This window comes from Quercus lobata, chromosome 6 (assembly GCF_001633185.2).
Source record: "Quercus lobata isolate SW786 chromosome 6, ValleyOak3.0 Primary Assembly, whole genome shotgun sequence".
Lineage (NCBI taxonomy): Eukaryota > Viridiplantae > Streptophyta > Magnoliopsida > Fagales > Fagaceae > Quercus > Quercus lobata.
Window position 1 is genome coordinate 27,716,413 of NC_044909.1, and position 22,810 is coordinate 27,739,222.

At 35.9% G+C, this 22,810-nt stretch overlaps 1 protein-coding gene across 2 annotated transcripts; it reads right to left on the reverse strand.

Annotated features, from left to right (window-relative positions):
* Nucleotides 1-2,565: 2,565 nt before the first annotated feature.
* On the reverse strand, nt 2,566-22,144 carry LOC115994285 (fanconi-associated nuclease 1 homolog). Of its 2 annotated transcripts, XM_031118360.1 has the most exons (14): nt 21,765-22,144; nt 21,280-21,665; nt 21,090-21,200; nt 18,311-18,575; nt 18,148-18,210; nt 17,613-17,687; nt 17,395-17,513; nt 15,616-15,686; nt 15,431-15,518; nt 15,191-15,331; nt 14,890-15,116; nt 8,360-8,633; nt 7,975-8,208; nt 2,566-3,024 (listed from the first exon to the last, which is right to left on the reverse strand). In XM_031118360.1, exons 1-14 carry the CDS (start codon nt 21,934-21,936, stop codon nt 2,578-2,580), a joined length of 2,673 nt encoding a protein of 890 aa, XP_030974220.1. In that variant the 5' UTR covers nt 21,937-22,144; the 3' UTR covers nt 2,566-2,577. The 2 variants fall into 2 exon arrangements, with proteins under 2 accessions (XP_030974220.1, XP_030974221.1); XM_031118361.1 differs by lacking the exon at nt 18,148-18,210.
* Nucleotides 22,145-22,810: the final 666 nt, after the last annotated feature.

Consider the following 22,810-nt stretch of genomic DNA (forward strand, 5'->3'; position numbering starts at 1 on the left):
GTGTCTTATATAGGAGGCAAAACCTGGTGGCAATCAATTCACCCAAATCTCCAAGAAGGAATTACAAGCGAAATAAATCTCGAACTTCCAGAGTAGTCTTCAACTGCTAGATTTATGTCACCTCGTGAAGAGACCCTAATTAAAGCGCGCCTCGTGTACCAAAACGACAGGAACGTGGCTTGGATAGACTAAAAGAATGTCTCATAGCTAGGAACGCGCCTTAGGCAAACGAAGAGGCTTTGGCATTTAGTGGAGGGCCTGACTTGGCAAACCGCGACAGAGACCCGATGTCACCAAAACCGTCCTCTCCGTCCGAAGAGCCGGACAACAGGATTTTGAGGGGTTATTGTGATGGGTAAAAGACCAGTAAGCCTACGTCGTTGCCTACATTGGGCCAATGGCCCAGTCCAAGGAAAAGCCCCTCCTTGGCCATGGGGAGAATCCTCCTTGGCATGGGTGTGGCCGAGGATAAAGGAGGCAACCTACCCCTGGTAATGACACTCCATATTGTCCCATGGAGTAGGAAAAGTACTAAAGACAAAAAAGGACAACGAAGAAAACGGAAGTGCCTAAGGGAAAAACTGTCATTATTGCATTTAGTACCTTGTGTCTGACACGGCCATACTTCTCTGTCCTTACAACCACTCCCAATAACTGGAGGAAATGGCTAATGGGACAAGTACCTGTCCTAGGGACAAGTACCTGTTCTAGGGACCCCATTCAGGAGAAAAGAAACTACTATAAAAAGGGAGTAAAGAGAGACAGGAGGGCGGAGCGAAGACCCCCCCCCCCCAACACACTAAAAGCATCAGAAAAAGCTCCCGGATCATGTCGAGGACCAATTCTCTTTGATAAACTCGGTCCATGAAGAACACCGTGATGACCGTTGTCCATACACTAAAACCTACCCCTGGTAATGATACTCCATATCGTCCCATAGAGTAGGAAAAGTACTAAAGACAGAAAAGCACAACGAAGAAAACGGAAGTGCCTAAGGGAAAGGCTGTCATTATTGCATTTAGTACCTTGTGTCTGACACGGCCATACTTCTCTGTCCTTACAACCACTCCCAACAACTGGAGGAAATGGCTGATAGGACAAGTACCTGTCCTAGGGACAAGTACCTGTCCTAGGGACCCCATTCAGGAGAAAAGAAACTACTATAAAAAGGGAGTAAAGAGAGACAGGAGGGCGGAGCGAAGACCCCCCCCCCCCCCAACACACTAAAAGCATCAGAAAAAGCTCCCGGATCATGTCGAGGACTAATTCTCTTTGATAAACTCGGTCCATGAAGAACACCGTGATGATCGTTGTCCATACACTAAAACCTAACTCTTCGGCCCACTCTCTACAAATTCATTATACAGGACTTACCAGTCCAAGGTCCCATGCATCTTGGGCTTGGCCAGAAAAACGTGACCCTACAATATATATATATATATATATATATATATCTATTTTTTGATTTTAAGGTTTGTTGATAACATTTTAGATAGACACAACTATTATAGTTGTAAATCAAATAGTACTTTCTTTCATTACTTGATTTGTCATATTTATCCAAAAAATATGTATATATATATTCTTAAAATCAAAAAATTTATTAAAATTTATGTAATTTAGTGAAGTCATGTGACGCAACCACAACGTCTAAGCCTAATTTTATTATATATAATATGATATGATATCTTGCCAAATTTTGTTATACATGACACACAGGCACAGTGTACGGGTTTTGTGATTTAAAAAGCTTAAACTTTAACATTTTAATTGAAACTATATGTCTAGAATTCAATTTAAAACTACCTAGAATCATGGGAGTAACTATGTAACTTAACCCAAAAGAAAAATGATTAGGATTCGAATGTTTTAAAAGCATTCTTAACTGGATATGTTTTTTTTTAAATAAATTTTATTTAAGAAAGGAAAAAAAATCTAGAAGGCACACTTTGCGTATTGACGTATTGGGTCAAAGTTGGGGAATTCGATAATATAAGAATGAATCTACTTGGGGACAAGTGATCACAAGCATTACTTCGTTCTTGGTAATGATCTTATTTCATTGTGTTAATATATTTAATGTATTTCGTTGCATTAGCGGAATAGTCATTATTAGAGATGTTTGTGTAGGCATAAAATATATTAGTTACTCAAAGCGTAGCTTGTGCCATCATTTCAATTGTGAACAGCATGCCATCTAGAGATATGACTTTTTGTAGAATTTCCAAATCTCCATCATTCCTCTTCTTCCACACATCATTTATTCCACTACCCTCAAATGCATCCCAACCCATTCTCCCAATAATCCACGCCTCTACACCTACACAATATTGAAGGCAAAATGGAAGAGATAGTATAAGAGGGAAATTTTCATCCCTCTTAGTCTTTGTATTTTATCCAAAAAAAAAAAAATACAAACAAAATCTAATTTAACATACACTTCCATTGAGAAGCTGCTAATTCAAATTAAAAAAAAAAAAAAATTAAAAAGTCTTAAATGGAAAACTTTTCACTAAATCATTGAAAAATTCCATCCTCATTCTTCTCATGTTTTTCTCAGAGCAAAAGAGTATGACTTCATGCAGACATCGACACAGGGCTCACCTTACAAACCTCTGTATTAAACCCACAATCCATCAGAAGAAGTAGCCATGCTCGCTGCTGTTCAGAGAGCCGATCCCTGGGGCCTTTCACTTCAACAAGCTTGGCTTCACCTCTGTACTCCCCATGAAAGCGCCACAGCAACAAATCTGGCATTCCGCTGGACCAGCTTCGGTAATCTTGTGCAAGATGGCGGCAAAGTGAGGCCAAACAAGGGCCACCAATGCATGTAACAGCTGCCCGAAGTTCGGCGAGGGAATGCCGGTCCCAATTAACTCCCCTACAAGCTGTTCCTACATGGGATTCCCATGACGTGATGAGGATCTCCTCACCCATGCCATCATGAATTTTCTGTAGATGAGATTCTATACAGCTCTTCCTCGCCAGATAAAAGCTATCAGTCTCCATATCCAAGGGGGCAGTCTGCAAAATGGAAAAATCATTTTTTTCAATCTGTTTACAAAGGAAAATGGACTAGAAATCACATGCAGATTATAATTTGGAAAGCAAAGAGAGTCGATCAACGTATCAACTTTATTAGAATAAGGGTGAAGAATGTTTTTGAGGAAAAAATTATTTTCCACAGTTACAGGACTGTCACAACAGTAGGTTATCAAATGATGGAACAACAGGGAGCAATAAAGATAGTTGACATTAACAAAAAGTATCTAATGAAGTTCAATACACTCTGTTTAGCAGAAATACGGATATTTTTGGCTCATTATTGACAATCACTTATTCACAAACCTCGTGGGGCTAATAGTTTTCATATACTATCTCATGGAAAATCCTTTTCGCTACAGTTAGCCCTCTTCCCCTCTAGTGGTATTTAGTGATATAGGAACTGGAAGATCCTATTTAGTCAAATACCTAGCAAAAAACTCCTACGTTCCTTTCATTACAATATTTCTAAACAAGTTACTAGATAACAAGCCAAAGGGTTTTCTTATTGATAATAGTGACAATATGCCTGTGACCTTGGAGATAGAGCTTCTAACTACAAAATCTGCCACTGGCACTCTATGACTGGATGGCAGCTTTAATTTTTCATTCTCTCTCTCTCTCTCTCTCTCTCTCTCTCTCTCTCTCTCTCTCTCTATTTTTTATTTTATATGTAATAAATTTTATTAGAAAAAAATGATCACAAGTATACAGGGAGTATTCTAGCTGAACATCAGTCATTCTTTCTCTGATATGATATGCTAGAGTTTTTGGATTTATGTACTTTCATATGCTTTTTAACAGCCCCTGTACACTGCCTGTGTACTATGGTTGTGTTGTACTCATATTTATTTGAATAAATTTGATTATTACTGATAAAATAAAAAATAAAAAATAAAAAGCACTACTGAAACCGCTTCCTTCTTAAGGACATCTCAACTGGGATGACCTCTTATGAGTTATGAGAGTTGCTTGCCTTTTACCAATTTAATCCTGTTCCTGCTATGCTTCTATCCCTATTTGCTTGCTGAATTGTATGATATACTTCCCCCATGCTAGTTATTCCTTGCTTTACAAAGGGAAAAACATAACAATAAAATAAAATAAAATCTTTCTAAGAAGAATTTACTAGATATCACCATTAGAAAATCATTGTTATATCTCCAACGATGTGTTTGGAAGTTCGGAGGGAGAAGAGAGCAAAGAGGAGAGGAAAAAGGTTACCTCTTCCCTTTGTTTGGATGTTTTAAAAATTACGTAGGGGGAAGAGGAAAAATATCCATCCTCTTTGTTTAGATGTTTTCAAAATTAAAATGGGATGGTGAGGAAATCATAAAGTATCATATAAATTGACAACTATACCCCTTTTTTGCCAATTTTACACTATGTTTGGAAGTTTGGAAAGAGAGAGGAGTAGAGCGTAAGGAGGGAAAGGAGAAGAGAGTAAATGAGATTATGAGAGTGGATGGGAATGAAATTGATTACCCGTTCACCTTATTTGGATGTTTTAAAAATTAAGTAGGGGGAAGGGGAATAGATACCTCTTTCCTATGTTTGGATGTTAAGTAGGGAGAGGGGAAGGGAGATAAATGGACAATTGTGACTTTATTTTTTTAATTTTAAAGAAATAAATATAAATAGACATCTTAAGGGAAAATTTGACATTTCATTTTTTTTAATCCCCTCCTCCAAATTCCCCCAAATTGGGGGAATTAAAAATGAGGGGTTAGGAGGGATAAGATACCCCTCCCCTTACAAACAACGTTCATTAAATCATACCCCTCTCATTCCCTCTACTCTCCTCTCCTTCCCCACCATCCAAACAAAAGAAAAAGAGATAAATTAACATCATAAGGGCAAAATAGATAATTAATTATATTTTTTAAAATATGTGAAATCTCTCCCCCTCCAAATTCCCCCAATTTTGGGGTATTAAAGATGAGGGGTTTGAAGAGGAATCTAATTCCTCCAAATCTCATCAAACGCTTCCCCCTCTTACTTTAAAAAACATCCAATAAAGGTTACTTAAACCATCCCCATCCCCATCCCCATCTCCTTACCTCTATTGCTCTCTCCTCCATCCAAACACACTTGTTAGCAAGAGTTGACTGACAATAGTTCCTCCACCAGAGCAGTACTTTAACAGTACTTTACCTTATAGGGAAAAAATGCCTACTGAGGGAAAGGAATTACCCACCTACTCCAAGGAAAATAAGTAAAAATGTGCAATCCTTGCCTTATTCGTTTAAGAAGCAAGGAAAATAGAGGACAGGAATAAATTGTCTGAAGTTATTACATATAAGGAAAAAAGGCACTATAAAGGGAAGTGCAATCCTTGTGCATGGGAACTATGCAAGAACGAGGTTCCCAAAAAGCAAATGATTGAAATGAACCTCAACTTCTGAAGTTAATCAAAAAAACTTCAAAAAATAGAAAAGAAAGAAAGAACAAAGCTTAACAAGGATGCAATTAAGAAAAGCAAGGCAATAAGATATAAGATGGAATTGTTTACTGATACTAAGCCAACTATTGATGCATACTACAACCAGTACAACATTATCAAACAAAATACCTCGAGTTAAATAAACAACTCATCAAACAAAAGTTCACTAGATATCCCTGCTCTTTTGTTATAACAAGACAGCAGCTCCCAGGTCTGTGTTACCCACCTCACACACACACGTGCGTACTTTCATAAATAGAAATTTCGTCATATAGGGAAATGTCCAGACTAAGGGCAAGTATTTTAATAAACAAAAGTTAAATGGTTTTTCCTTATAAGAAGCTCTCCCCTATTTCAGGTCATTCCAATAAGCATAAGAGTATACATATCTTTCCAATCAATTGATTGTGTGTGTGTGGAGGGAGGGAGGGAGGGAGGGGGGGGGGGGGGGGGGGGAGGGAATTATCAAACTTTATTAAGAGATCCATTTTTCTTATAAGCAATAAGATTTTATTTGAACAGAGGAGCTATGTATAAAGGATATGGTAGATGCATAGGTCAAAGTCGAATTTTTTTGCCCATTGATGGCATGTGTAACATATGAACATTATAGCAACAACTTTGACCACAATCAACTGTGGAGGCTGAACTTTTCCCAGTTAGATTATGTTACAGCGTATCATATCATATGATGAGGTGAGCTATAATTTTACATGCAAAATCCTATATTAAAGAGAGCTCACAACAAGGCTCAGAAGGGTGCCTCATGATAGTGATGCCAGAAAATATCAAATGAAGATAACAAGGGGGAAATTGAGCAAATGGAAAAAGATAAAACCCTAGGAATCAGCACCAAGAAAGGAAACTTAGGCATTAGCAACTAAGTATGTTTGGCATCAGCACTAAACAAAGGAGAAACACATTCTCAACTCATAACATTTTTATTCAATTTCTAATTGTCCTTCACCATTACAAGAGCATTAGTTAAACAGGGTTTCATCTATTACACTCATGGAAATATCCAATTAAATTCCACGAAACCCTCAACATTAAAAACACAAAAATAAGTTCAAATTTGAAAATAAAATATTAAATGATTCTGGTGCTCCTTACATCAGATAGCCTCACCCTCACAAAATTAGGGACTTTAAGCATTCAAAAATGTGGTTTGCATAAGGTGTGAGCCAAGAAATATTGTCACTCACCCCCTTAAAGCCACTCTTCTTTCTTTTTCAGAGCCATATTCTAGTAGATCTGTTTCTTAGGTATCAATTTTCTATTTTTGAGACTTAAAAACTTGTTTGGCAACCCAAATGGACAGAAAACAAATTCTGTTCTCAAACTCAATTTGCAAAGGAAATTGAAAACAGGCAAAATGCTGTTTTCAGTTTCTAGTTTTCAAAACAGGCAAACTAATAATTTTACATAAATCTTACAAATCTAACAATGCAAATCTTACATAAATCTTACGACAATGTAAATCTTACATAAACAATAATATATAAACTAATAATTTCCTATTTTTAATGTCAAAATTGGTTGTACTGTCACCTACATCGCCAAAAGCTTTATGCAGTGTCCATTGAAGATTGATACCATATAGCTTTATGCACGTAGAGTGTAAACTATATAACATATAGCTTCTTTGTAAATTTGTAATCACCCTTCGCGCCACATTTCATAATTAGATAATAATTTCCATTTGCTACAAAAGTATATAATCTTGTTTGAACATCATCAAAATTACCAAACAAATTTTCTATTTTTTTTTTCCTTCAGAAAACTATTTTTTTATTCAACTAACCAAACATGTTTTTTATTTCAAAAATACAAAAAAAAAAAAAATTGTTTTTTCTTTCTATTCCCAAAAACAAGTTTTTGAAAATAGAAAATAAAAAATGTTACCAAACATAACCTTATACTTCCTAATGCAAGGAGCACCAAATTCATTTAAGATTTTGTTTCTAAATTTGAAATTATTTTTAAATTTAGTTTTTAATGTTGAGGGTTTCAAAGGATTTGATTAAGCATTTTCCATATTAGTGTAATCCCTAAACCCTACTAAACTAGTGTTCTTGTAACTGTGAAAGCAAATGATTTTGAATAAGAATTTTATGATGAGTTGAGAATGTCTCCTCCTTTTTTCTCTTTGTTTGGTGGTGATGCCTAGGGTTTGCAAGCAGATTCTAGGTAGTGAAGCCTAGGGTTTGTCCTGTTATTCCTATTGTCACTCTTTATTTCCTATTTTCCTACTGTGTTCTGCATCACTTCCTCTCTTTGAAATGAGGTGTGAAGGGAACATAATAATAAGATCAAACACCACACATTATTGATGCTTAATGCACCAAGTTACATGCATCACTTATCAAAGATTACAACCTTGATGATAGAAATAAATAAAAGTAAAATGATATGATGCTGAAAAACAAAGGCTTACAACATTAACTTAAGAAAAGATAACAACTTAAAAACAAACTAAGAAAACATACCTGAAATCTGGTACGGAATACATTTGGTACATTAGAAAATATAATGTCCCACATCAACAGCCCAAAAATAGTCAACCAAATGCCACTCTCTGTATGAACACCCTGCCACCCACCTCCTTCTCCAGCATAGTACTGCAGGGCAAGCTGCTCAACTCCACACTGCTCCCCATCTTCTCCATAAAACCTGTTCTTCATGCCCATTTCACAATTCAAAGGTCTCCCTTGAACATGAACCTAACATGTTTTCCAGCAAAATGAGTCACATTTAGAAAAGCAGCAGCTCTTAGGCATCGACTATTTTCGGCTTTACATACTGAACTTGACTTGAAAGTTCAACAAGAATATCAGAACAGTAAAATTCCTACAGGAATCAAGTACCAATTACCTCTGTGATCTTCCTCTTGATAGATGCTGAAAAACTAGGAGTTTTCCAGCGCCTTGGAGGTTTTCCTAATCGAAGGATTCGCATTTGCAGTGCCATCCTTGAACCAGCACGCACCCATGGATCCTGTAATCCATCTTCAGCAACTGTAAGGCTCTCATTGGGATACCCAGTGTGCTCCAAATTAATTGACAACCTTAGGGTCCAATATCCTCTTCTTCCATCACAAGTAAAACAATTTAGCAACCGCTTCAGCAAATTTATAGCATCGTTATATCTGCAGAAGAAGAAAAATGTTCCTTCAAACCTCTAATAGAACAGCTAAATGCAAAAATCCAGAGACCAACTTTTTTGAATTGCAACTAGCAACTGTAATTCAAAAGACAGGATTAGTAACCATTTCTAACCCCCACACATGATTTGACAGATCATTGGAAATACAATTCCAAAAAATGTTCTTGAGGGGGTGACGCAGGACAACCAAAACAAAATTAAAACAACAATAAAATAAATGGATATGACCTAGAAGTCAACACCTAGGCCTTACTTGAAGTCAACACCAAGCGGGGAAACCACTAAGAGTCAGCATCTAGGGTAGACCTAGAGTCAGTACCAAACCAAAGAAAGATTAAACGGCCATTGTTTTCATTCATCAAAATATTAACTATCTCTTCAAGGAATACAATAGGTTGCTTAGAAAAAATTGCTAAACCCTAGTTCTAATTGCTTAGGAAACCCTAATTGCCTTATTACAAAAATAACCTTGCTTCCCAAATTAAAATACTAATAGCCTAATAAACTATTAAGACCTAAAACATAAAAATACAATTGACTTGCAAACATGAATAATATTAAATAATAATTTTCTTACATCTCCCATATCATTCTCCTCTGGTTGGAGAAAACTCAACCTCAAGTTTTAAAACATTGAAGGATTAGGATGCTGACAAATAACATTTGCTTCAAGTCTGAAATCACCTTAAGGAGCACAGGGAAAAGAAAAACCTTGAATTCCACCACATCAAACTCATTTGGAATAACAAAATCAATGTGTAGAATCAGTATAATCTCTTCTTGAACCTTATGAACCATAGGAATCATTGTGGTTTTAACCTCTTTGACTTCACCAAGATGTAGATCTTCAAAAACTGTGGAGGGTTAATCAGAAGCACATTCAACAACTTCAACTTTCACATCATGTGCACCTTCTAACATAATACTCTCTTTAGGCACCATCTCTTCACCTTACTGCTCTTCAATAGATTCATTTCCTTGCACGCATGTTAAAGCAACACTTGTCGAGGCATGTACATATGTGCCAACATTAGGCTTTGGTGTTGCTGGAGTCTCCACGACCAAGATATCATCATCAATGTTGTCTTCGATTGGGGCAGCAATAAGTTCCTTGTGATCAAGTATCCTTGGTTTCCCAATTAAATCGATTTGAGTCTTCTTTTGCTTCATCTGAGCAATCCTGTCTTGAACATTTTTCATGAGCTTTGTAGATAATTCCTTTAATTCCTTGGTAGATAATTCCTTGGTAGATTGTTTAAAAGTGCGCTAAGGACATGAAATAGGATGAGGATGAGAATTCATCGTATTTGCTTCAACTTGAAAAGTACCACATTGAGATTGGGATAGATACTTAGCTCGATAGTATCGTGACAAATACTCATCACAAAGTTTTTCTTTCATATCTTCCCACACACTGATGACAAGTTCATACCTCATATAGCGGATATATTCAAGATTCTCCCAAAACCTTTGTGCTTTACCTCTTAACTTCAACTTGACATACTTGACCTTTTTTGTTATCTGCAAAATTTGCTTGCCCAAAGAATTGCTCCATCCCATTCATCCAGTTGACAAAATCTCATGGATAAGTTTCATAACCATCAAAATAAGGTGCTTCTAATATTACCATGATTCTCTAAAATAGTGCTTCAACAAATAGTTGGAAGTTGGAACAAGAACCTAAGTTGTTGTGATGTTCTCTAGACAGATTGTTGGAATAGGCTTCTAAGACTATTTTCTCAAATAGTTGCTGGGACTAGGCTGGTTGACAGGTTTGGATTTCATGGGCTGGGTCTTTTTTTTTTTCTTTTTTTGCAAAAATAATAAAATACATTGCTGCTGTAACACACTATAGACACGGACTTAAAAGAAATTCAAACAGACTTAAAAGAAACTCAAAGTACAGACTCTAAAAGGAACTCAAACCACGGACTAAAAAGAAAGACTACAGAAACTAAAAGAGACCGGAGATGGGCTTGCGGTGCTAGGGACCGGCGACTGTGGCGACGCGACGAGAGGGAAGGCAACGGCAGCACAATACATAGAGGAGTGGTGATGATGATGTCGGCGGCGGTGGCTGATGTGTGTGTTGATAGTGTCAGCGGCAGTGGCTGGTGGGTCAGCAGTGGCTGGTGGGTCGACGGCAGCTAAGTGCTAATCTGTGGGTTTCGGCAGCATCGAGGTTGCCGATGGGTCTCGACGTGGGTCTCTTCTCTCTTTGTGGTTGCAAGGGATTTGGAGACTTGATTATGGGTTCTGGACTAGAGGTTTCTGGTTGGCTTCAAAATCTGGGTTTTTTTTTTTTTTTTTTTTTGGGTGATATTTTCTGGCGCTTTCCTGTGGTGATGCTTCAACAGATCAGTGTTTGCTCTGATACCAAAACTGACACAGGACAACCAGAACAAAATTGAAACAACAATAAAATAAATGGATATGACCTAGAAGTCAACACTTAGGCCTTGCTTGGAGTCAGCACCAAGCGGGGAAACCACTAGGAGTCAGCACCTAGGGTAGACTTGGAGTCAACACCAGACCAAAGAAAGATCAAACGGCCATTATTTTCATTCATCAAAATATTAAATATCTCCTCAAGGAGTACAATAAGTTGCTTATAAAAGATTGCTAAACTCTAGTTCTAATTGGCTAGAAAACCCTAATTGCCTTATTACAAAAATAACCTTGCTTCCCAAATTAAAATACTAGTAGCCTAATAAACTACTAGGACCTAAAACATAAAAATACAATTGACTTGCAAACATAAGTAATATTAAATAATGATTTTCTTGCATCTCCCGCATCAGGGGGGTTGTGTAGGGAAAAGAAACAATAGAGTTGCAAACTTGCAATTTCTTTACCACTGGAAATTTAATTGAGGGGACAAGAGAAAATATAAAATGTGGCTAAAATGTACAGTAATTATTACTGGCAGAGGGACATCACAATAGTTTAGGGGATAGATTGCACATTTAAAATTAAGGAGAGTGCAATTTACCCGTACTTTATTGATCAAAGTTATTTACCAGACTGCTTATACAGAAATATTTTCCATACCATGCTCACTAACTAAGCTTAATTGTGAAGTTTCATTTCTTTCAAACATTTTACGGAAGGAATAATTCACCATAGAGAAAAAAACTGTCATTGATAGTGGAACTTAAAGATGTGTCAAAACATCAAAGGTAAAAACATCAAAGGTAATAGAAGTTACAAAACACGTGAATAGTTTTGTATCAAAAAATTCTGCAACCACGCTTTGAACCACCACCTCCTGTTGTAGACTCGAATTGGCACCACCATCATTTGATCCACAGCCTTTATCACCACATTACCCCATGGCCACGAGGGAGGAGCAAACATTCACATGAGAAATCATCGCTATCTACTGTTACACATCTACTGTTGAAGGTAGGAGGGGTGGTGGGGAATGTGTTACACGTCTACTGTTTGCAGACGATACTATCCTATTTTGTGATGCGGATGTAGAGCAAATCCTTCATATTCGGTTGTTGTTACTTAGTTTGCAGGCGGTAACAGGTTTGAAGGTTAATATGCATGAGTGAAATGGTTCCAATAGGGGAGGTTGATGATGTGCATGCCCTGGCTGAAATTTTGGGTTGCAAAGTCAGAAAGTTGCCTATGTCTTATCTTGGCATGCCTTTAGGGGCTTCACATAATTCCCCTTCAATTTGGAATCTTATTTTGGAAAAATTTGAGTAGAGATTAGCCGGGTGGAAGAAGCTGTATTTGTCTAAGGGGGGTTGATTGATGTTACTCAAGAGTACACTATCTAGTCTTCCTACCTATTTTCGATCGCTATTCACAATTCCTACTCATGTGGCTAATAGAATTGAAAAGCTACAAAGGAATTTTCTTTAGGGTGATAGCAGAACTCATCTGGTAGGATGGGACAAAGTTTGTGCGCCTATAGCTAATGGTGATTTGGGGATAAGGAAACTTACTACTTTCAATAAGGCCTTATTAGGGAAATGGTTGTGGCGGTTTGGGAAGGAAGAGGATCAGCTATGGAGGAGGGTGGTGGCTTCAAAATATGGGGAAGAGTTGGGGGGTTGGACCTCAAAACTGGGTAGGGGAGTTCATAGGTGTGGTTTGTGAAGAGGTATTTGCATGGGTGGGAGGATTTTAGTAAAAATTGTCAATTTGTTGTTAGGTTGGAGAATAGAGTGAGGTTTTGGCAGGATGGGTGGTGTGGGGGTCAACCTTTTCACTTGGCCTTCCCAAGGTTGTATGGTATTGCTATTGATAAGGAGATATCTGTTGAAGCCTCTTTATCAAGGCAGGGGGAGGAGAATAGAAGAATTTGGGATGTTCGTTTTATTCGAGAATTTAATGATTGGGAGATGGAAGAAGGGCTGCATTTTCTTTGTATGTTGGGAGCTAATACTCCTCCTATGGATGTGGGAGACCGGATGAGATGGAAGTTGAAGGTTAATGGGGATTTTGATATTCGGTCATATAATAACAAATTAAGGAATTCTCCTTTAATTGTTTTTCCTTGGAAAGCTATTTGGAAAGTAAAGGCCCCTAGGCGAGTTTCCTTTTTTGTTTGGTGTGTAGCTTGGAATAAGATCCTAACGGGTGATAATCTAAGATTGAGGAGACTGGTGCATTTTGTGGACTAGTGCATTATGTGTAGACATTGTGGAGAGTCGGTAGATCATTTACTTCTATTGTGAGATGGCTTATCGGTTATGGAGCTTTGTCTTTATAACTTTTGGCCTGTCTTGGGTTGTACCTAGTTCGATCCCAAATTTGCTTTTTGGCTGGTGGAATTGGTTGGGGAAACACTCGTCTCAGATATGGAATTTAGTTCCATTGTGCATCTTTTGGTGTATTTGGAAGGAACGGAATCGGCGGACTTTTGAGGATTTGATTAGCTCCGGTGATCAAATGCTTGCTTCTTTTAGTGGGACTCTTTTTGATTGGTCTCGGGCTTGGGAACTCACGACTAGTGATTCTCTCCCTTCTTTCATTAGCTCTCTTTCTCTTTGTAATTAATTTGTGGTTTGGTTTTCTTTTTTGCTTTTTCTTTGTTTCCTTCTTGTATTTTCTGGGTTTGCTTTATGTTTTTTTATGCAGAGTAGCCATTCGTATATATAACATTCTTACTTATCAAAAAAAAAAAAAATCATCGCTATCTACGCTACCTAAACAACCCCCACAAAACCGTTGATAAAGAGCTGCTCCTTCTGTCTTCGGCCAAACAGCCACTGACAGCACCGATCTCAAGGCATATAAATTTTGTTATTATAGAAACTCTAACTTATACACTGTAACACTGGTTGTTAAATCTTGAAATTATATATCTTATCTGGACCTTAGCTCTATAACTGTCCAAAGGGAAAAATCCAAAGAAAATAGAAAAGAAGAAAAAAGGAAACTTAATTGCGTATTTTAGATATAAAAGAGGGGATTAATTATTGATTTTTCACCCTTACTGGCCCTTCTAAAATGCCTTCAGTTAATAAGTCACCCTTGCATATTTCTATACCATTTGTCCTTGTTCCACACGAGTCACGACTGAGACATCTTTGACAGACTTCCTAATCTTCTTCTCAATTAGTGTTACATCTAACCCTTTTTTTTATAATTCATTTGTTACAACAAAGTTGAGGAGGGAGGATTTAAACTCTGGTTCTCAATGCCACTGACCTACTAGACTCTTGGCAATTAGTGCTACATCTAACCGATAATAAATTTATATCCAGTCCACCTTCGGATTGTCCTCAACTAATGTTACATCTACCCTATTGTAATAGTTATTTTTCTTGTGTTACATCCAAACATTTTCAATATGGCTAAAACCTTTCTGTGGAATATTCTTAATGTTTTTTTTGTCCAGGTAGGGAGAGTAACACAAAGGGGCTTGTGCCATAATGTTGTTTTAATGGTCCAATACAACATACAAGAAAGCATCACTAGAATGCGAACGGGCTTTAACACATTCCAGCCCTTTGATAGTTTTTTTTTTTATAGGTAGTATAGTGTTTCCTCATGATTTATATATACACTATAAATGTATTATTTATTGTGAAACCATATCCAAAGTTTACACCACACCTCATACATAACATCATAAACACCATTTACGAGGAATAATTACTTGTGTACAAAACTAGAGAAACATACTAATTAAGAAATTGATTTAGGCACAGAGATTAATGTCATAGTTTCGCATATAAGAATACAAAAAGAAGCAATTTCTGTAATCATAATAATACCTGCGCTCCCGCTCAAGAAAGGAAACTCCTAACAAGACCACTTTTGAGTAGACCCATGATGCTGAAAATGATGAATAAAATGTAGCCACTAATTCAGAGGTTGTGGATTCCATTGTTTTCATAGAAGAGCTTGATATACGGGAGTCAGCTATCTTTATGCATCTTAACACCAATTCAACGTTGTTTCCATCAAGAGCTTCATCCATTAGTTGTGCAACTTCAATGGCCTGTAACCCACGACCATTATGGTAAAAGCAATATAAATTCAACATTTTCTTCTAAACAGAAACAACGTTAACACCTCTTCATAAGCAAGCAGGTCATCTGGACCTGGGAAAATTTGTTCTGAGATTATGCAGTCATAAGTTGGATACTTGACTATTCCCAAATCAACTAGTAGGAATGTTGATAGATTCTGCTCTCCATTCAGGAAGAAAAGCCTCTGTGGGAGCAATGAAATTCATGAAGACCATTTTAGATGAAATCACAATTTTAACAAACCACTGCTACATAAACATGACACACTAAGACTTGAAAGCACCTCAGCACGCCAGATAAGGGATTCAGCTTTTGAAGATATCCTAAAACAGGCACCAGTTTTATCCAAAACCAAACTTGTTAGGTGTGGACTGCACATTAAAAGAAAAACAGGCGAACATTATATATACTCATTGACACAACCAGCTAAAATTTCAACAAGTCACTCATAAATTATCCCATTCATACCATAATCCACCTACAAATGAAGGAAGAAGAGATTCAAGAAGATCTGACTTTCTTCTACCATGATTACAGTTCTGAAGCCCCAAAAGAAGCATAAAAAAATTGAATAGAACACCCATCAGATAACTAATAAAAATTCAATAGTACACATTTCAAATCAAAGAGAGGTTGCAGTTCAGAATCCATTATTAAGAGCTATTTCATTTTTGTGAAGACATAAGCTTTATCAGATTATGGTAACCATGAATCTCATTCACTAAGGGAATAGATTATTTTAACTGGAAATTTGTCTTGCTTATAGAGTTTGAAAATGTAAAGCACTATAGCTAAAAATTTGCCTTGGTACAGCCTGAACAATTAAAATGCCTTGCCCAGCAGCAAACATTTGAAGGCAACACCCACAAAAGAACCATATGGATGGTCGGCAGCTGAGCAGCAGATTTCTTGCACTACTAATAATGAGAGATGCTGCTTTCTACTTATAGATATTGATAGTACTAATAATGAGTTTGTGATGACTTATAGATGTGTATAAAGTGGCCTTGTGTACAACAGCATCTACATGTATGCAGAAAATACATATATAATGTTTGACCCGTATCTGTCCACACAGTAGCTCTCATACTGTGTAGTCATCGAAAGCCAATTCATCAATTTTGGAGCATAAACTACGGACACAACCAAATTTAGAAGGATCCACCCATAATGCTCCACTTGTAATGCATAAAGAATGAAATATGCTTTAAAATTAGTCATGACTTTGGCTTCTGCACTACTGGTTTAATGGCTACCAAAACAAAAATATCTTCAGAATTTTAGAGAGAATTTACAAAATTAAACCAAAGAACGGACTAAATATGATGGAACAAATAAAATTACAAGAAAACAATAATATACAGTACAAGACTTGGACAAAGTCAAGTAATCCTAAGACAGATTGTCCAAAATGAGGAGTAATTTAAAGCATAAGCCAAAAATCAGAAAAGATCTGGCTGATGATTATATGCTGGCTAAAGACTTACATTACCATCCTTTATTAATACTTGAGACTAGCTACACATCCATTACAAAAATGATCCAATCAAAACAAACCTGATGCAGTGTGAGCGTGTAGAAGCAGAATCTGTAACACACAATTACTACAACTCTTTCACGAAACCTAAGTTCTACAAGAACACTAGGGTAGTAGGCAAAATAATAAAGAAAACCTCTCTAACAAATTTTTATTAATAAACACATAACAATAATAATCAACCCCTCTATAAAGAGTATTTATAAGAATAGAATTTCTCCTATTCCTTTTAAGAAGATATATAATAAACCTACTTCTACTTGAGAAAGGAAAAACAATTTAACTAGAAAAAGAAAAACAATTAAAATCCTAATTCAATTAGGAAAAAGAAAATAACATAAAATATTAAAATATTTTATTCTTCCTTAACCAATCTGCATCAAAACCCCAGAAGACTAATTAAACATTCAGGATCAACAAAACTCTTACTCCTTGCAGCTTCAGTGTCCTCTATATGAACACTTATTGTGTTTTAAAAAGTAATATTATATTGGAAACATGCAAAATTCTTTGACATAGTCCAAAATGAAGTACTAAGAAAACAGTGCATAATAGAGAAACTGATAAACATGTGCACAACATAATGCATTCTAAACATATTAATAACAAAGTAATCTTTCCACCATAAGATGCACTAAAATAATGGATGCAACATTAATTGAGTCAAAATGAGAATATAAATTCTTATAGAAATGTCAATAAATGTAAACCTTCTTAAGCTTGCACAAAATATCATGTAGCTCAGAAACAGTGAGCAAATTCAATATCTCCTTAATGTCATTGTCATGTAGTTTATCTTTATCTTCAAATAAACATATATAACCCATTGCTGCAATATGACAAGAGGAAGTGTCAGTAAGGACCTCGATTTGGAAATCTGCGCCAGAAAGATGCAAGAAATATAAATATTAAAAACCAATATTATTACCAGAGAGACCCTTGATTGCTTCTTGAGGATCCAATACTTCTGAATAGGAAATAGTAGATATTCGAAACCATGGCCCTGAGTCAGAAGTATGCATTTCATTCGGTATGTTTCTTCTGAATCCATTAATTTGTATTATGAAAATCTGATCGATGATAAATATGGTTCAAGGAGCTACAACTTAGCAACCAACTTCCTTTTTTCACTTTTGGGTAAACAAATTATTTAATTTTGATATCAAGTAATTGCTAACGTGAATACAATCATTTTATAGTGAATACAAGTCGATCCAAATTTCAATCATTTTAGCTGATTGCGATGAAGAGTGACTAAGTGGTAAATTTGTATGCATCTTAAACTGCACAAAACTTGATACCTGAGAGCCATAGCTTAACATCTTAAAAAAAAAAAAAAAGTTCATTATTATTGTTCAAAAATGGATACATGTAATGCATATGTTGTAGGGACCAATACAAGATAACTAGACACGCAAAGCTGAACTAATACATGAGAAAAGCGTATCTAGAAATTAAGAAACCTTTTCGTGTATAGAGCCGAACAAAAAGCCGCTGACTATCATTTGAGAGTGAAGTAAATGATTCTGTGAACAGATCACATATAAAGTAGTCATAGACTGTCAGTAAAAATGAAGGCTCAAAAGGCATAGGAAATAAAGACTCAAAAAAATTTAGATTTGATACCCATGAATTTTTTTTCATCATCTGTGAATAGGTGAGGATTACTTCTTATAACTTCATGAATGACTAGGCAAAAGTTTTGCTGATATTTTGTGATGCCGGGTGGACAATTTTTTGTGGATTCAACCACATGAATAGCATATTTCCATAAACATTTAAAAGCCTCTACATCTTCATATTCTTTTTCACCATGCAATATCATCTTGTGACACACTATCATAATGGGAACAAAATCAAAAGGATTCTTTGGAACAGAAGTCACATATCCCTGAAAGAAGTCCAAAAGCGTATCATAACGAGAACTAAAAAATCAATTAATTTCACTATTTTCCAAATTATAAAATGCAGTCTGAACATAAATAACATCAAAAACAAATGTTGCGTAAACTCATTGCTAAGTGCAGAAATGGGAATTGAATGCATGTGCAGATCATAAAAATGTGTGCAAACCAAAATAATAATAATAATAAAATTTAATGAAGATCTTGTGATTTTAAAAAATCACATTAGAAGTCTGGGTAAATAACCCTAAAACATTACTTTACTGGTAGATGAATATTTCATCAATGGAGAACACTTTAAAACACACCTAATATATATATATATATATATATACCCTCATCCCTTTTTCAAGACTGCTAGATTTCAACCAGCAACACTATGATTCCTTTAGATGCAAGTTGATGGGTATATTCAGCTACTTCAGCTATTCAAGCTTGGTACCCATACAACTTGGCCATCGAGTTCAAAGATCATCCTGTAGTGTGATAACTAGTACACAAAACATGTGAGAACTAAATATGTATCCTCAGATGACATAATTGCTAACATCATGAACACTTTTGCATTAGATCCTTATCACCCACTTTCTGGAAAAATTTTGTCTTGAATAGAATGTTAAATAAGTCAACATGGATCACCACAACCATAGCTTAACCCGCCACCTTTTATAAGATACAATAACAGTGATTGTGAATAATCATGTGATTATTACAGTGGCACAAAACTAGAGTAGGATATCCATATGTGATTCAGTAAAAGCTGCCCTTCATCTCTTCTTTACCAAAGCCCATGTGATGTCATACAATGTTGTACCGTGAAGTTAACTATGAGTAATTTTATTGCACTGAGTGCTATGTTATTGTGTTATTATTATTGTACTGTGCTGAGCTGCTGTAGTAGTTTGATTTAATCAGCTTCCTAGTACGGCTCCATATAAGAAGCTCTATGTAAACCATGGGGGCATAACCTGGAAAGCCTTACAGTCTCTTGGGTATTAGTCAGTCCTCCCTAGTCCCTTTCGAAATAAAATTATTGAATGTTGTTTTAACCTTTTACAAAAGCTGTATTAGACTATTGTTCTGATTGTTAAGTTGCTTGATTGCTAGTCTTAGTCTAGCCACAATCATGTTATTGAACTAAGTTCTAAACTATTGTGTTGGCATTATTGTATTCAGTGTTGAGATAGTATGAACTGTTAAGCTAGTGTAAGGTAAGTAGTGGTGTAGTCTAAGGCTCTACATAAAAGGTCTTGTGTTGACTATGGATGCATAACCAGGGAACCTTTCAGTCTGTTGGGTGTGTGTGTGTGTCCACTCGTGTGTGTATTTCTTAAGATTTTCCTCCCAAAATTTCATCAAGATTCTTTTTCCTATTAACTTCTAACTGTGAGTCTATGACGGCCAAGGGCTCACACTGCATAGGGCAAGCCTCTCAACTATTCCCTCTAATTTCGATTATAATTCGCATTTGTTGTAATTCTTTTGTCTTTCTTTTGTCAATGAAAATTTATTTATTACAACCACCCAAAAAAAAAAAAAAAAAAACCAGAAAAAAGCGTGTTGTTGGACTCCTAGTCTCTGAGGATTGCTCAGTTGATGTATTCTTTGATCTCCTATATAATACTCCTGTCCAGTGATTTTATCTTCTACCTATCAAAAAAAATATATTCTTTTATCTTCTATATTCCAATTTTCTGTTTGATGTAGGGGAGGATAAGATTTGTTGGAGGGTATCATGTATCAGTAAATTCGATGTCAGATTATGAAGCTTTGAGAGGAAGTTGGGAGCTTAGGTTACCATGGAAAAGTATATAAAGTTCAAAGGTTCCACGTAAGGTTGCATTCTTTGTTTAGTTGGCTGCATTGGGGAGGATTTTGACAATGGATAATCTTTGTAAAAAGGGAATTATACATCGGTGTTGTATGTACAAGGAAAGTGGAGAAACAGTGGATCATCTACAGCTTCACAATTTGGATCTGCAGCATCTGCTCGCATAGAAGTCAACCATATAAATTTTAGATTGTAAGTTTTTAGGAGTAGTTCTAGTCTACTTACTATGTAATAGAATAATCTTCACATGTTAATTTTACTTTTTAAAAAAATTATTATTTGTGCATTGTGCATATCACAATGTCACACACACATTCATAGGCCATAAACTAAACTTCTGTATTACTAATTTTCAGAAAGTAATTATAGAGGAGTGTTGATGTTAAATTGCAATATCCTCTTCTTGGTTAATATTGAAGGAGTTGAAAGTTTATTGGATCACCACACCACTAAGTACTAACTAAAGAAGGTCGTTGCTTTTGTTTGTTACTGCATGATTCCTTATACTATATGTGCAAGACTAAAGAACTAAGGGAGCAATCTCATCAATAGAACCCTTGAGGCCAAAGGCAAGTTATGGAAAAGATGCTCCAAGAAAGATAGTTTAAAATAAGTGAATAAATTACGCAAAGAAACTGAGGTCCCTCCCAGTTTAAGATATATATATTACCTCAAAGCTTAGGCAGTACTTCTCCATTAAAGGGGACAAATATTGAGCTAATTCACGAGGGAGAAAACCAAGCACTTTACATTTACAGGAACCAGAATCTGCAGAAAGAACCTGAATCCAAACAAACAATGCCTTTATGAGAGAAATAAATTTAGAACTTGAAATATATATATACTAAAAGAAGACTAACCTTAATAGCATTGGGATCCTTAACATTATGAGGATCTGGTAGAAGAGAAATGTTTGCCCCAACATGTAATTCATTTTCATGACTAAAAAACCTACGACCAACAATAAAGGTTTGAAGAGTAACCCCAGATACGTTTTCCATAGTTACATCAACATCAGCTGCTGCTGCTGCTGCTGCTGCTTTAGCCTTAGGCGCATCAACAACAACATCATTGTTGATGATGTGGGAGTGAGAGTTGGAGTGTCGCGATCCACAAAAATCATCATTGTTTGTTAACTGTGACTGATGAATCTTAGAGTTAGACAAGAAGTTTGAGTCAAGAAGGGTACGCTGACTCAATTTCCGTTTGGTTCCGGTTGGGGTTTCACTTTCAGACAAACATATATCTGGAGATGAGATGAGGAAGAAAACTAATTTAATAAATAATTAACAAGCGGAAAACAAACAAACAATGAAGAGAAGAGAAGAGAAAATAGAATACGGACCGAGATGAGCGTTGATGGCATGGTGTTGAGCACTAATTTTGAGGGTGCAAACAGGACAGGTTACCAATTCTAATTCTAAATCATCGGAAGCAGACAACAGAGTTTCACGATTGGGAAGGAACCGCCGCCGTTTGCCAACTAATCGGACCACGCTCTCTCTTCCCTTCAACATTTCTTTTCTTTTCCAAACCCTTCTTCTTTTTCTTTTTTCTTTTTTTTAATGCCAAAATTTTAACCAAACATGAAAATGTCTCATCATCCCGCCCAACTGGGTGCCGCGTTTGTTGTTCCCGTGGTTTCAAAATTCAAAATTGCACCAACTTCTTCTTCTACTTCTTTTTTAATTCACACATATTTATTTAAATTCTAGGTTTTTCAAATAAATCATTCAAAGATCAATGGTATTTATAGTGTGACAAACCCTAGCCTAGGCTAATCTATTTTTTTAAAGATAAAGAGGTTAGAAAAATACTAACCATTCATAAAAATAAAATTAGACTATAATTTTTTTTTAAGAAGAACCATACATTAAGATTTTAGCATGTACTCTAGTTCTTTCAGTTTGGACATGTGTTAGTCAACACCGACACGCTTTTTGGCCAATCTCCATTGCTTTTCAATTCGCAGAATTCCTCGTAATGCTAACTCTATGATTCATGTATTAACTCAATATGCTAGACATATTTTTTCTAATGTTTTTTTGAATTAAGGATTCTCCTCCTTTTGCTCTAAAAGCACTGTATTTGATTTGGCTTTTCTTGATTAATATAAGGCGTAAATGCACTTTTAGTTCTTATATTTTGACGTTTTTCCATTTTAGTTCCTACATTTTATTTTTTCCACTTTTAGTCCCTAAAACCAATTTACGCTTTCCGTTTTAGTCCTTGAAGCACTATTCCGTCACCAAACTAACGGGGAAACTGGACACGGCTGACGTGAGTATTAAAATATTATTAAAAAAATTATTTGACATTTTTTAAATGCCAAAATTAAAAAAAAAAATTAATTACTCAATTTTCTTTTCATTATTTGTGTTCTTCCCGTTC